Here is a 12,591-nt window from a genome sequence, read left to right as displayed (position 1 = left end):
TCTTGCTGGTCGCACGCGACTCTAGTCGTATATATTTGAAGATTAAAAGATTTTTATTGAACATAATAACATACATTTAGTAACAAATTTGTTCGTAATCAGCTGCATTAGTATTAATCTGTGTCGCAGCTATTTAATATAATATTTACGCCCACCTCGGAACATAGCGAATTTTATGTTCTACTTATATCTAATAGACACATCAGTTTAGAAGTTTAGTAAATATTATGTAAGTACGCGTTGCATTTTAGTCGCCTTTTAATAGCCTTGTGAGGGATGAGACACTAGCTACAATGATCTAGGTCAAAAGCCCCGCCCCCGGAGTGAAGTATCTGCAAAAGTTGGAACAGTTTCGTGACCTGATGGTGGTGCAAATGAAAACCACGGCTGCAGAGGAGATCTCAGCGATAATAAACACAAGGAGGCTTGAGAAGAGTAACAACGAATGTCTGGGCAAAATTTGTGGTTAGTTGATTACCATTAATGACTTGTTATTCAGATAGAGATTGTTTTGTTCTTCAAGGATAGGTTTTCGTCTTAAGCGGTGATTTTATTCGTTTCTTTGTAATATTTTCTTAAAACTAGGTCTGGTACTAAAAACTTTTCCAGTATTTTGAAATACATTTGTAATCCATATAATATACATAATAATATTGTAAAAATCACTAGCTTAAGGGCCACTTGTACCAACGAAAATGGAGGGTTAAACCCACCATTTTATATGGAATTTGACAGTTGACCACCCGCCACTATCCCTGAGTTAAGTAAGTGGTTGGTGCAAGTGGGCCTAAGAAGAGTAATAATTACCTAATTACATCAGTTTTTAATAACGAATATTGTTCATTTCAATGTAGAAGATAAAAAGTATCTGCACGATGAGAAAGCAGTGCATGAGCGTATAATGCGACAAAAGACGGACTTGATAGCACAATTGAAGCAAGAACTCGCCCTTAGCGATCATAAGGCGCTTATCAAGAGGAAAAAACAAATGTACGTTAATCTCCAACATTAAGTAGTAGGTACCCAGCTACATTAGTAGTAGGTAGGCGCTGGTGGCCTAGCGGTAAGAATGTGCGAGTGCGACTTTCAATCCGGAGGTCGCGGGATCGAACCCGGCTCAATGAGTTTTTCTGAACTTAAGTGCGAAATGCCATTTGACATTTGCCAGTCGCTTTTCGGTGAAGGAAAAATATCGTGAGGAAACTGGACTAATTCCAATAAGGCCTAGTTACCCTTCGGGTTGGCAGGTCAGATGGCAGTCGTTTTCGTAAAACTAGTGCCTACGCCAAATCTTGGGATTAGTTGTCAAAGCGGACCCTAGGCTCCCATGAGCCGTGGCAAATGCCGGGATAACGCAAGGAGGATGATGACCTAGATATTTATAGTGGAAAAGTGAACAAGTCACACGCCTAGTTTGATTATACAAAATATAATATCCCCAGGGTTGTTTTATTTCAATCATTGACACCATTGATATTGACAGAGAGCATAGATCCGTGTTTTGCATTGACAGAACATCATAAACAATATTCATGGGTAAATCCAAATAATATCATATCATAGAGATCCAATACTAATATTATAAATGGGAAAGTGTATGTGTTTGTTTGTTTGTCCGTCTTTCACAGCAAAACGGAGCGACGAATTGACGTGATTTTTTAGGTGGAAATAGTTGAAGGGATGGAGAGTGAAATAGGCTACTTTTTGTCTCTTTCTAACGCGAGCGAAGCCGCGGACAAAAGCTAGTAATAATACAAATTATTATTTGGTTTTTGGTGAATTAACAAGTTTTTGAAGCAGAATCGGGCTAGTCCATTTTGTAAAACTCGAGGTATTACAGAATGTTAGGTTTTTGTACTCATAGCATAAAAACCGGCCAAGAGCGTGTCGGGCCACGCTCAGTGTAGGGTTCCGTAGTTTTTCGTATTTTTCTCAAAAACTACTGAACCTCTCAAGTTCAAAACAATTTTCCTAGAAAGTCTTTATAAAGTTCTACTTTTGTGATTTTTTTCATATTTTTTAAACATATAGTTCAAAAGTTAGACGGGGGGGGACGCACTTTTTTTTCCTTTAGGAGTGATTATTTCCGAAAATATTAATATTATCAAAAAACGATCTTAGTAAGCCCTTATTCATTTTTAAATACCTATCCAACAATATATCACACGTTGGGGTTAGAATGAAAAAAAATATCAGCCCCCACTTTACATGTAGGGGGGGTACCCTAATAAAACATTTTTTTCCACTTTTTATTTTTGCACTTTGTTGGCGTGATTGATATACATATTGGTACCAAATTTCAGCTATCTAGTGCTTACGGTTACTGAGATTATCCGCGGACGGACGGACGGACGGACGGACGGACGGACGGACGGACGGACGGACGGACGGACGGACGGACGGACGGACGGACAGACAGACATGGCGAAACTATAAGGGTTCCTAGTTGACTACGGAACCCTAAAAAAGCGGTTGTGGGTTTTTATGAGGCGGGATAACTAACTAATTAGTAGACAAAGCTCGAACGGATAAGACCATTATAGGCATTTCTTTATGAAAATCTGACACCCTTGCAGCCTCGACTCTGAACGCCAAATGGTGCTAGCCACTCGAGCGCACACGGTCAAGTACCAGATGCTGAAAGAGGAAGAGATTGAGAGCCAAGATGCTTATCACGCCTTGCTTCATCACAGTCTGTTGGCTGAGAAACAACTGCGGGATCGCAGGTAAGAACTTCGTGTCTTCAGGTGGGTAATTTCGAAAACTACTGCCGTTTCGTCTAGCTTTGCCTAGGTAAGGATATCTAATCATCGACTGACTATAGAAAAATTGAAATTCTCGCCTAGTTTTCAGTTCAGATTTGGCAAAACGTTATACGTTACAGTAAATAATAAAGTAGGTAATTAATCATATTTTTAAATTAAAGGAAAAATGGAAAAATTCACACCTCCGGCAGGACTCGAACCTGCGACCTCTGCCCTTGGATAAATTCTTGGATAAATTCGCACACATCTAGCAGGTCTCCGTGGCGCAGTTGGAAGCGCGATGGCCCCGGCAAGGCCAGAGGTCGCAGGTTCGAGTCCTGCCAGAGGTGTAAATTTTATCCATTTTTCCTTTAATTTAAAAATATCTAATATCGCTCGCAGACGTTTCTGCATGATAAAAAACAAATTTAGTATGGGTAGAACATTGTTACTGGCAAATTCTCAATGTAAATTGAGACTTCAGTGCCTGTTAACATCTATTCTTACGAGTAGATGTTTGCTATAACGCCACCCTAGGGCGGTTGAGAATTGAGGGAAGGCATGGATAAATTCGCACACATCCAGCAGGCCTCCGTGGCGCAGTTGGAAGCGGGATGGCCCCGGCAAGGCCAGAGGTCGCAGGTTCGAGTCCTGCCGGAGGTGTAAATTTTTTCCATTTTTCCTTTAATTTAAAAATATGTAATATCGCTCGCAGATGTTTCTGCATGATGAAAAACAAATTTAGGTAATTAATCGTTTCTTATAGATGATATTGTATATCGATCGTATGTAACATCTCTGGCAACATCTTCGCAAGCGTCAATTGGCTACGATGACTGGTTACCAACAGGCGGGCCGTATCTTTGTTTGCCACCATGTGGCAAAATAGGCCATTATATTTTTATTCTAACATTTTCAGAAGGAAATGCGAAACCCAACTGCAGTCTTGGCTGCAGAAGTATGACGTGGAAATGTCCGCTAAGCAGGAAGAACTGGATGATCTGACCAAGATGTACGAAGACGAGGTCGAACAGATCGAAAACCTTAAGGTAATTCTTCCTCTGCCATTTGGTACTGTTCATGAGAAACTTTGGCAACAAGTTCAAGCAGGCGTAGCACTAGAGTGTGATAAACTATCGCATCGGTGCGATATCCCCTATCTCGATAACAAATTAGTAGTATGAAAAGGACGGCCTGACGTTATATTTCTGCTGTTTCTGAATGGAAATCAGATTCCTTTTGGGAACGTAGGTTCGGATCCTACCGACTGCGCCATGTTAATTAATTAGGAGTATTAGGATCATACATTGTTTATTTGGCAAAATAGGATTTAGTTCGGTTTCCTCAAAATGTTTGTTTTCTTTCTCAAGTGTGCTTTCTTCCCCAAAATGGCACATCATATCAAATGACAACTCATCAAATAGTAATAGTTTAATATGAAAGGACTTCCTACTAGACCCTATTCATCAAGCAATGCCATTGTCTCCACAGATTAAATTAGACAACCAAAACAAAGAGTTCGAGCCACTGATGGCAGAACGAGAAGCCGAGTACCACCAGGAGATGACGAATAAGCTGAACGCGTTCATCATTGAGCACGCCGCGAGGGTTATACAAGTCGCGTGGAGGACTACTCTGTCGAACCGAGCTGAGAAGAAGAAGGTAATTTTGTTTTTAACACTTTTGCAACCAAGAACCCACCTGGTGGGCACTCGTAAACTTTGCTCAGATGCCGGAGAACCCGCTGGGCGTGTTCTCTCCAAACAAGCAAGCGGTTTCTGACATAGTGCGCCATATTTTGTCTGGTATTGAATGTTGTTAACTCACATCAACACAGAAAGTTAGGAAATGTAGGGTATATTGTATGAATCTTGCACTAGGGCCGTCAGTAACAGAACATATTTAATATAATATGCCTGTAAAAGGAATGGTAATGATTTTCGCAATCGTTTGAAACAAAAAGTATAATTTTAACGTCTAAACGTTTTCGAATTCTAGTTGAACAGACTAAGGAAGAAAATGGAAGCTGAAAGAGAAGCAGCGGAAAGGAAAGCAGAAATTGAAGCTAAGAAGGCTGCTGCAGCAGCCGCGAAACAAGCGAAAAAAGAGAAAGCTGAGGCAAAGGCAGCCGCCAAAGCTGCCAAGCTGGAAGCCAAGAATCAACCGAAAGAAGGCAAGCCGCAAGAAGGCGGAGAAACTCCAGCTGAAGGCCAATAATATTTGGGTCTAGATTGGAGTTGTGTAGGAGCTGTGGTAAGTATAACCTTTGATCTGTGGCCATTTGGAGATGCTGATTGTCATGATGTTAGTACAATGAGGAGGCACACTGACATTTTATCCCGCCAGGCGGCGCCTGTGCAAGTGCCATTGTCTTTCATATGTGTGAGAGAAAAATATATTATCTCCTCGCTCTCACGTATGAAATTCTTTATCTGTGCAATGGACTAATAAGGTGGCGTCATCTGTCATAACCTTTGAGTGTGCTTCCTCATTAGCCACACGCGCAAAGCAACGAAACACAGTGAGAAGTTAGTTGATTTTTAAAGATTTAATTTTGTTATGAGTAGGTAGCATATTTAAAGTTACTTTTTAATTTAATTTTTGATTATAATGTACTAGGTTATTTCTTATTTTATAGTTTATAAAGTAATATAATAAAACAATATGAATAAAAACATTCAAATTTATTTAACCAAATAATTGGTAGGCTATATTAAAGATTTGCTACGCTGTAATTAAGTATTATATTATATAGCTCAGATTACAAGTTGCCTATATTTTCATAAACGTACCACAGAAACAAAAGTTGGGTTTTTCGTAGTAAAATGCATAGGTAATAATTATATTTCATACTTAGTTTAAATATTAAACGGGCCCCAGGTTTCCGTGAGCCGTGGCGAATGCCGGGATAACGCAAGGAGGATAACTAAGACTAAGAGTGTTTAATCAGATCATAAATTGTCTTCATCGTCGAAGACCTTGCAGTGTATGGCTCTGAGGTCGATGAGCGTGTCGGAGGAACTCTTGGTGGTTGGCATGAAGGACACGGCTCGGCGAGACCTTAATACTGCTGGTTTCAAATCCTGTAACCAAAAGCATACGTGATATTCATACTAATATTATAAATGGGAAAGTGTGTGTGTCTGTTTGTTTGTCCGTCTTTCACGGCAAAACGGAGCGACGAATTGACGTGATTTTTAAGTGGAGATAGTTGAAGGGATGGAGAGTGACATAGGCTACTTTTTGTCTCTTTCTAACGCGAGCGAAGCCGCGGGAAAAAGCTAGTAAGTTTATATCTGCTTTAGAGTGACGGAATACATGGTGGGAGAGATGGTCGAGATTTTACAAGTACCATTAGTGCGTTTTCACACTATCCGATCCGATATCGGATGTAGGACCGATATCCTAAGCATTACAGGCGCCATCTTGGATATTGAACATTAAATCATCTTTGATTTTTTCTCTTGGATCTGATATCGGATCGGATAATGTGAAAACGGACTTAGGTAATGATTTCACCAAAATTTCGTTGGTGCTTCTAAGGCCCAACCACTTAAGGCACTGGTCCCACCGCGAGCTAGTAAGCTATGAGCTATCGGCTATAAAAACGAACAAAAGATAGACGCTCCTGTGCAAATAAAAGAGACACGGCGATGTTTATAGTTACTCGCCCAGCGGTGAGCTATCAAAATCGCCGTGTCTCTTTTATTTGCACGGGAGTGCTTATCTTTTGTTCGTTTTTATAGCCAATAGCTCATAGCTTACTAGCTCCCGATGGGACCAGTGCCTTACTCAGGGTTAGTGGGCTATCAACTGTCAAATTCCATCTAAAATGCTGGGTTAACCCGAGGGTTAACCCTCCATTTTCATAAGGATTAAAGAGATAAAAGCTACACATACGGTCTCTGTAGTACCTAGGTCTAAGAGTAAGCGCAAAAACAATTTCTTACTCTGAGTTGTACGTGCAAAGCCTTCGCAGTGTGGTCAGTCTTGGATATCTTCTGCTGAGCTGCTTTAAGCTCCTGGTCGAGTCTTCTTTTCTCCTCCTCCAACTCTTTAAGACGTTTTTCTGCTTCTGAAAACATTAATTAATCACTCTATTTTTTGCATTTACTTTTTCCCGTGGGTGTCACAGAAATGAGCTGTAATTTATGGGTTCAGTTGTGGTGTAGGCGATGAGCTAGCAACTTTTGCAATATCACAATTTCGTTCTTTCGTTTCGTTTTTCGTTTCCGCGTTCTGTAATTGCTAAGAGTTCCACTGAAAATTGAGTCGTTATATGTGCTCTGCCTGCCCCATTTAGGAATGTAGGCAAATTAGAATCTGGGAATTCGTACCTAAAGTCCGGATTTATTATATTAAAGCCCTTTATTCATAACCAATTTTGTTTTATTATTACATGTTTTCTAGTTATTACTTTAAAGTAATAACTAGAAAGTCCGGATACTAAACAATAATTATCATACCTTGGGTTTGCGAAGTGTTGTCAATCTCAAGCCTTATGTTCCCATGTTTGTCTTACCTCTGTATTGAGCTTCCTTTTCAGCCTGAAGTTTTTCAAATTGTTTTCGTTTTAGACGCTCTTCCTCCAGCATTCTATTCTGCTCTTCTTGGAGTCTTTCTAGTTCTTCTCTTCTCTCCCATTCTTCAGCTAAAACTCTGAAAGGTAAAATTATAATATGTACCAGTTTCTGGTGACCAGGGGCCCATTTCTCAAAACTGAAAGTTACAAATTACAAGCGGAAGTCTGTTTCCAACTTGTCATATTAGACATTAAATACAAGAAGCTACAAGTTACAATTTACCGCTTGTAAATTGTAACTTGTAGCTTCGATAAATCGGCCCCACGAAAGAGACTTCCGCTTGTAAATTGTAACTTTCAGTTTTGAGAACCCATTTCTCCCTTGGTGGTGATTACCTAGCCTGAAGAGCTCGAACGATCTCTTCGTCTCGTTTTGCTTGAGTCTCTTCCTGTAGAAGCCGTTCTAGTTCTGTTTGCGTTGTTTTTAATTCTTCCAGTTTTTTGTTGTCCTGTTGTGCCAGTTCTGCTAACTCCTGCAAATAAATTTCAATAGATGCTTCATCAACAATTTTAACGTAAGTAATGTTTTTCTTCTGCTTTAATGTGAGGTTGCTAACCTAATGGATAACAAGTAGGTACTTTTATGCTTGTCAAGTACCTATTCGTAAATGGGCAAATTTAGTCGAGGTGGTCACAAAACGGAGAGTTGGAAGTATACCAAGTGATTCCACCTCATGTGGAACAACCTCACCGATAGTTCCGTACTAGTCTCAGGCGCCTCACGCTGGATTTCACCAATTGATTGATGGTATAGTATCGCCGACATTATCGAACCGTCTGTAATTACTAATTGTCCTCACCTGCGCAATCTCGCTCGAGTTTCAAGCGCTTCGCATTCCCCCCGCTCTTCCGCACTATGTCTTCCATATACATTGCCCATTTACTTCAATCAACACCCCCTTAATACTGTTACCCGTTGTTCTCACCTGCGCCTGCGCTTCTGCTGCTAATCGCGCACGAACTTCATGCTGCAGCCTCGCACGAGTTTCACGCGCTTCGCGTTCCCTCCGCGCGCCCGCCCCTCGTCTTCCTGCCCGCGCCCTTCGCTGATAGCCTTCCGCCCCGCCTGATACTGCCGCCGCTTGCTTTAGCGCTGATACCCATTGGAGACGACTCCTGAAAGAAATTAACAATATTATTCATAACAATGAACAAGTACCTACTCTCTCGATTCTACGTAAGTTACAGTTTTAAGCTTAAGCACTCATTCATCATCATGTGTAGGCGGCCGCAGTGAACCATCAGAAGATCCTATTGAATAAGAGAAACGAAACAGCAAAGGCAGCAAGATTTTCTGCCAGCTTTCATTGCAGCTGGTAGCCTAGCGGTAAGTACGTGCTTTCGCACCAATGAATTTTTCGGAATTTATGTGCGAAATGTCATTTGATATTTGCCAGTCGCTTTTCGGGGAAGGAAAACATCGTGAGGAAACCGGACTAATTCCAATAAGGTCTAGTTTACCCTTCGGGTTAACCTCGGGATTAGTTGTCAAAGCGGACCCCAGGCTCCTGTGAGCCGTGGCAAATGCTGGGATAACGCAAGGAGGATGATGATTTCATTGCAGTGGTAAGAGTGGCAGTAAGTTAAGAATAGAACTGACCACATTGTTCTCTCTGCGCCGAGCTCTTGTAGTATGTGAGGGCACAGGGCTGTAGCACACACCAGTATTCGCGCATGGTTGGCAGCAGGTACCCTCGTTTGAACAGGTAGCCCTGAAAAATTACGAAGAAATAATGTCTAAGTGTCCTAAGCGGGCCATTTTTTCCAAGTTGTCCACCCCACTTGTTTTTATTTGGAATTTTTTATGTGGTTTCCACTCAGAATCGCGAGCTCTTTCAATCCTAATAGGAGAAAAAAATGTCCCAAGGTTTTTTGCCATTCCGTTACCATTTTTTCATACATTTTGTATGGCGGTAACGGAATGGAAGGTTTGAAAAATGTATGGAAATCTTGGGACATTTTTTTCTCCTATCAGGATCGAAAGACCTCGCGACTATGAATCGCGTAAAAAATATCCATGTTACAAAAAAAGCGGGGTGGACAACTTTGAAAAAAAAAATGGCCCGTGGTTAAATGGGACAGATATAGAGCTGAGCGGAGCAAGTGGAGCAACTTACGAGTAAATTCTAGATTTTTCTGATTATAGTTATAATCCGCATGCTTACAGTTACATAAGTACTTGATCCCAAGACCTAGAACTGCTACTAATGTCACTTGAAGTGCCCGATGAAAGCTCCCAGCGACTCGCATTATAGTTTGACTGAGGTGGGTTTCTCAATTTGGTCATATTTACCAACCTACATACCTTCTTAATAATATCCTCGATAAACACATCGTATATCTCATCAACGCACACAGGCGGATTTTCTTAAATTTCTGGCCAAAACTAATGGATTGAAGGAAACGTTAGAAACGCTGAAATAATAAAATAAAAACACAATTAAATTAAACTACAGCTTTATTTATGTTCGATTTACTGTTGCAATTTTTTTTCTATATTTTATTAGTTATGTTTTCTTACATGTCCAATAAATACTTTAATTCTTTTGGATAATCATTTATTTTTGTATCTTGTTTGTAATGTTTTCGTGAAATATCCGTTATGTAAGGATCAGATGATACTAGAAGGTTATTGAACACATCTTCTATGTTTTGGATTCGAGTGAATTTTCTCGAATAGCGTTCTCTATACATTTTTATGTCCTTATTTCTGGATTCTTGAGCTTCTTCTGAGAGTAATCCTAAAGGCACTATACAATTTCTTATTATTTTATGGCCATGAAATAAGATTTTGTGTGCAGTTGTTGGTAGGGGGTACCATGGATAGTGTTTGATAAAGACAACAGCTGTCTTTGCACAATAAATTTTAAATTTATTTGGGTTGACTGGAAACGTACTTGTGAGAGCCAAAAGGATTATAAGAAATCGATATATTAAATTTTTGTTTATGCCAGTAATTTCAGCTGAATCTTCGAAAGAATGAAAAAATTTTCTTGCTGTATTCCCGTCATTGCTACTACCAAAACCGGGTTTGGGTTTGTCCACTATGAGGCCCATCTTTTTTCTAAATTCTTGAAGATTGTTAAATTTTTCCTTATTATCGTTCGAATTCCACGTTCTATAATATTCAAGCAATTGTTGACGGCTTATGATGATATCCTGAGAAGATGAACCTAAAAACAAAGAAAAAATAAAAACTAAATATTTTCGTGATTTCTACTTCAACTTGATAATTGACTAATAAAAAACAGAGTAGCACGTATTAGCAATATAAACTATCAAAAAAGTTTAGCTAATACGTTGTGTTTTGTTAAAATCTTTACGCAATAGCGGAATTCTATTGAATTTATAACTTTGTAGCATAATATAAGCATCCGGCAAGCGTAACTCCGATTGTAAATAAACTTTTTTTTTCTTGTGTGCAGACAAACTTAAAAGTATATCCATTTATATTAAAACATAGGTACATACCTCCAGCTTCACAATCCATAATATAAATTGCACTGAACACATTAAAATAAGATAATATCTTATATAAATAAACTTATCTTTAACAAGTAATTAGTCTTTGATCAGAAGTCGATACTTTGTTAGTGTGGGTAGTATTGAAAACGTTCATTTAAATTGTCATGCGGACTGTCATTAAATGCTAAGAAGCATACAGATTAGAAAAATAAAGTCACGTGACCATTATAGTTGATTTGATACCATAGACTTTTGGCCATAAATTTAAGAAAATCCGCCTGTGTGCAACGGCTTCAACTAAAGCAGCCGCATGCAGCTGTTCGCAGCAATACTTGGCTTCAAGAACCGCCAAGAACGCGGGCCACTTGAAATGTCCGATGGAGGCTCCTAGGGCCTCCCAGTCGGCTGCGTCCCAGCGGAGGCCTAAGCAGTGGACTAGTTGTTCGGCAACGATGCCGGCTTCTGATGGCTGGAGGACAACCTGGGGAACATGAAAACATTGGTTTGGTTTGAAGTTCACCAGGCCCCGTAGCCGAATGGCATTTCTGCGATGCGAAATAGATAGAAATGTACTCCGGCTCTGTTATGCCAATACGCAAAAGCGATAGAGATAGATAGCTACGAAAGAAATATTATCGTGAGCGTTTCGTGAGCATTTGTGCATTCGGCTACGCAGACAGATTATTGAATACTGCGCGATTCAAAGAGATGGTTAGTTGGTTACTGATATTCCGTTATGATACTGAATTAATAATGAAGTCTAACTATAGGTACATTATTAGAGATGGTTTGAGGAGACGGTGCTTGACGAGATTTGCTTATCTCATGTCTATTGCACCGCCGTATCTAATTTTGAAAACCTAATCTTTACATTTCTCCTCCTTCGATTTGTTCTGCTCACTACTTTGTAAAAACAATCCCTTTTCATCGTCCATAAAATATACCTATTATATGACACACTACTTGTGTCCAAAACTTAGATAACATACGATAAAAGTACGTGCATTTACACACTACGATTATGTCAAAACTTAATTGACTACAATATCAGTTACAATAGTTATTTGTTATACAAGGGGGCAAAGTTGTATTTTAACGCCGAGTGTGAAATTGAAAAACGAGCAAGTGAAAGGATTTTATAGTTGAACCACGAGCGAAGCGAGTGGTTCGAGAATAGAATCCTGAACTTGCGAGTTTTTTAACACACGAGAAGTAAAATACATTTGCACCCGAGTGTAACACAAAACTTTTCGCCTCACTATAGCGAGGAAACTACAACGCAAAAAATGCGTTTATCACTGCTTCCAGTAGTTTCACAGGTGGTAAATCATCTTTATTAGTAGATTCACCTACTTTTATCAATTTTAAAGCAGTTAATTTGACTTTATACAAGGTCAAATTACTTTACCCACTAGTGGATAAAATGCGTTTTTACCCGCTGGTATTAAAGGACAAAACACGTGTTTCCGAGCTAGTGAGGAGAAAAGATAATTATATTTATTATCTCGTTGACTGTAAATGTCAACGACATTTCTCAGCCGCATATGGTGTCCACATGGACTTTCATAAGCAAGTCTGATTAACGCACGGACATTTGATACGCGTGACGTCACAAGTCCCGGGAGGTCCACAAAAACATGGCCAACCTTTTTAGCGATAAAATTATGTGCGCTTTTAATGATAGGTTGGTACTTATTGATTGTAATTTATGATTAACTTAATGAGGATAACCTTTAATTTCTGGGGCAAAGTGGGTGGGATAGCTTGAACAAAAGATATGAATGCTTTCTCTACGCCTCT

General features: G+C 39.6%; 2 protein-coding genes across 2 annotated transcripts in view; one reads left to right on the top strand and one right to left on the bottom strand.

Annotated features, from left to right (window-relative positions):
- The first annotated feature begins 2,623 nt into the window (after positions 1–2,623).
- LOC125230130 (dynein regulatory complex protein 10-like) lies at positions 2,624–5,038 on the top strand. Its single transcript, XM_048135164.1, has 4 exons — positions 2,624–2,726; positions 3,664–3,793; positions 4,236–4,406; positions 4,743–5,038. Exons 1-4 carry the CDS (start codon positions 2,635–2,637, stop codon positions 4,959–4,961), a joined length of 612 nt encoding a protein of 203 aa, XP_047991121.1. The 5' UTR covers positions 2,624–2,634; the 3' UTR covers positions 4,962–5,038.
- A 375-nt stretch (positions 5,039–5,413) lies between these two features.
- Positions 5,414–12,591, bottom strand: part of LOC125230136 (differentially expressed in FDCP 6 homolog) — a 30,018-nt gene continuing 22,840 nt past the window's right edge. The window contains 8 exon segments of the mRNA XM_048135171.1: positions 5,414–5,827; positions 6,695–6,819; positions 7,267–7,403; positions 7,663–7,799; positions 8,253–8,448; positions 8,833–9,038; positions 9,632–9,677; positions 11,082–11,272. Coding sequence (XP_047991128.1) covers positions 5,696–5,827; positions 6,695–6,819; positions 7,267–7,403; positions 7,663–7,799; positions 8,253–8,448; positions 8,833–9,038; positions 9,632–9,677; positions 11,082–11,272 — 1,170 coding nt within the window. The 3' untranslated portion in view covers positions 5,414–5,695.

This window comes from Leguminivora glycinivorella, chromosome 10, assembly GCF_023078275.1.
Source record: "Leguminivora glycinivorella isolate SPB_JAAS2020 chromosome 10, LegGlyc_1.1, whole genome shotgun sequence".
Lineage (NCBI taxonomy): Eukaryota > Metazoa > Arthropoda > Insecta > Lepidoptera > Tortricidae > Leguminivora > Leguminivora glycinivorella.
The sequence above is the reverse complement of the archived record's forward strand: the minus strand, read 5'-3'. Positions and strand labels throughout refer to the sequence as shown.

Bases quoted from the DNA above. Each gene is read 5' to 3' on its own strand.
- LOC125230130 (XM_048135164.1), top strand. From the start codon at position 2,635: ATGCTGAAAGAGGAAGAGATTGAGAGCCAAGATGCTTATCACGCCTTG. The intron at 2,727-3,663 runs GTAAGAACTTCG...TAACATTTTCAG, and splicing joins AAACAACTGCGGGATCGCAG to AAGGAAATGCGAAACCCAAC. The intron at 4,407-4,742 runs GTAATTTTGTTT...TTCGAATTCTAG, and splicing joins ACCGAGCTGAGAAGAAGAAG to TTGAACAGACTAAGGAAGAA.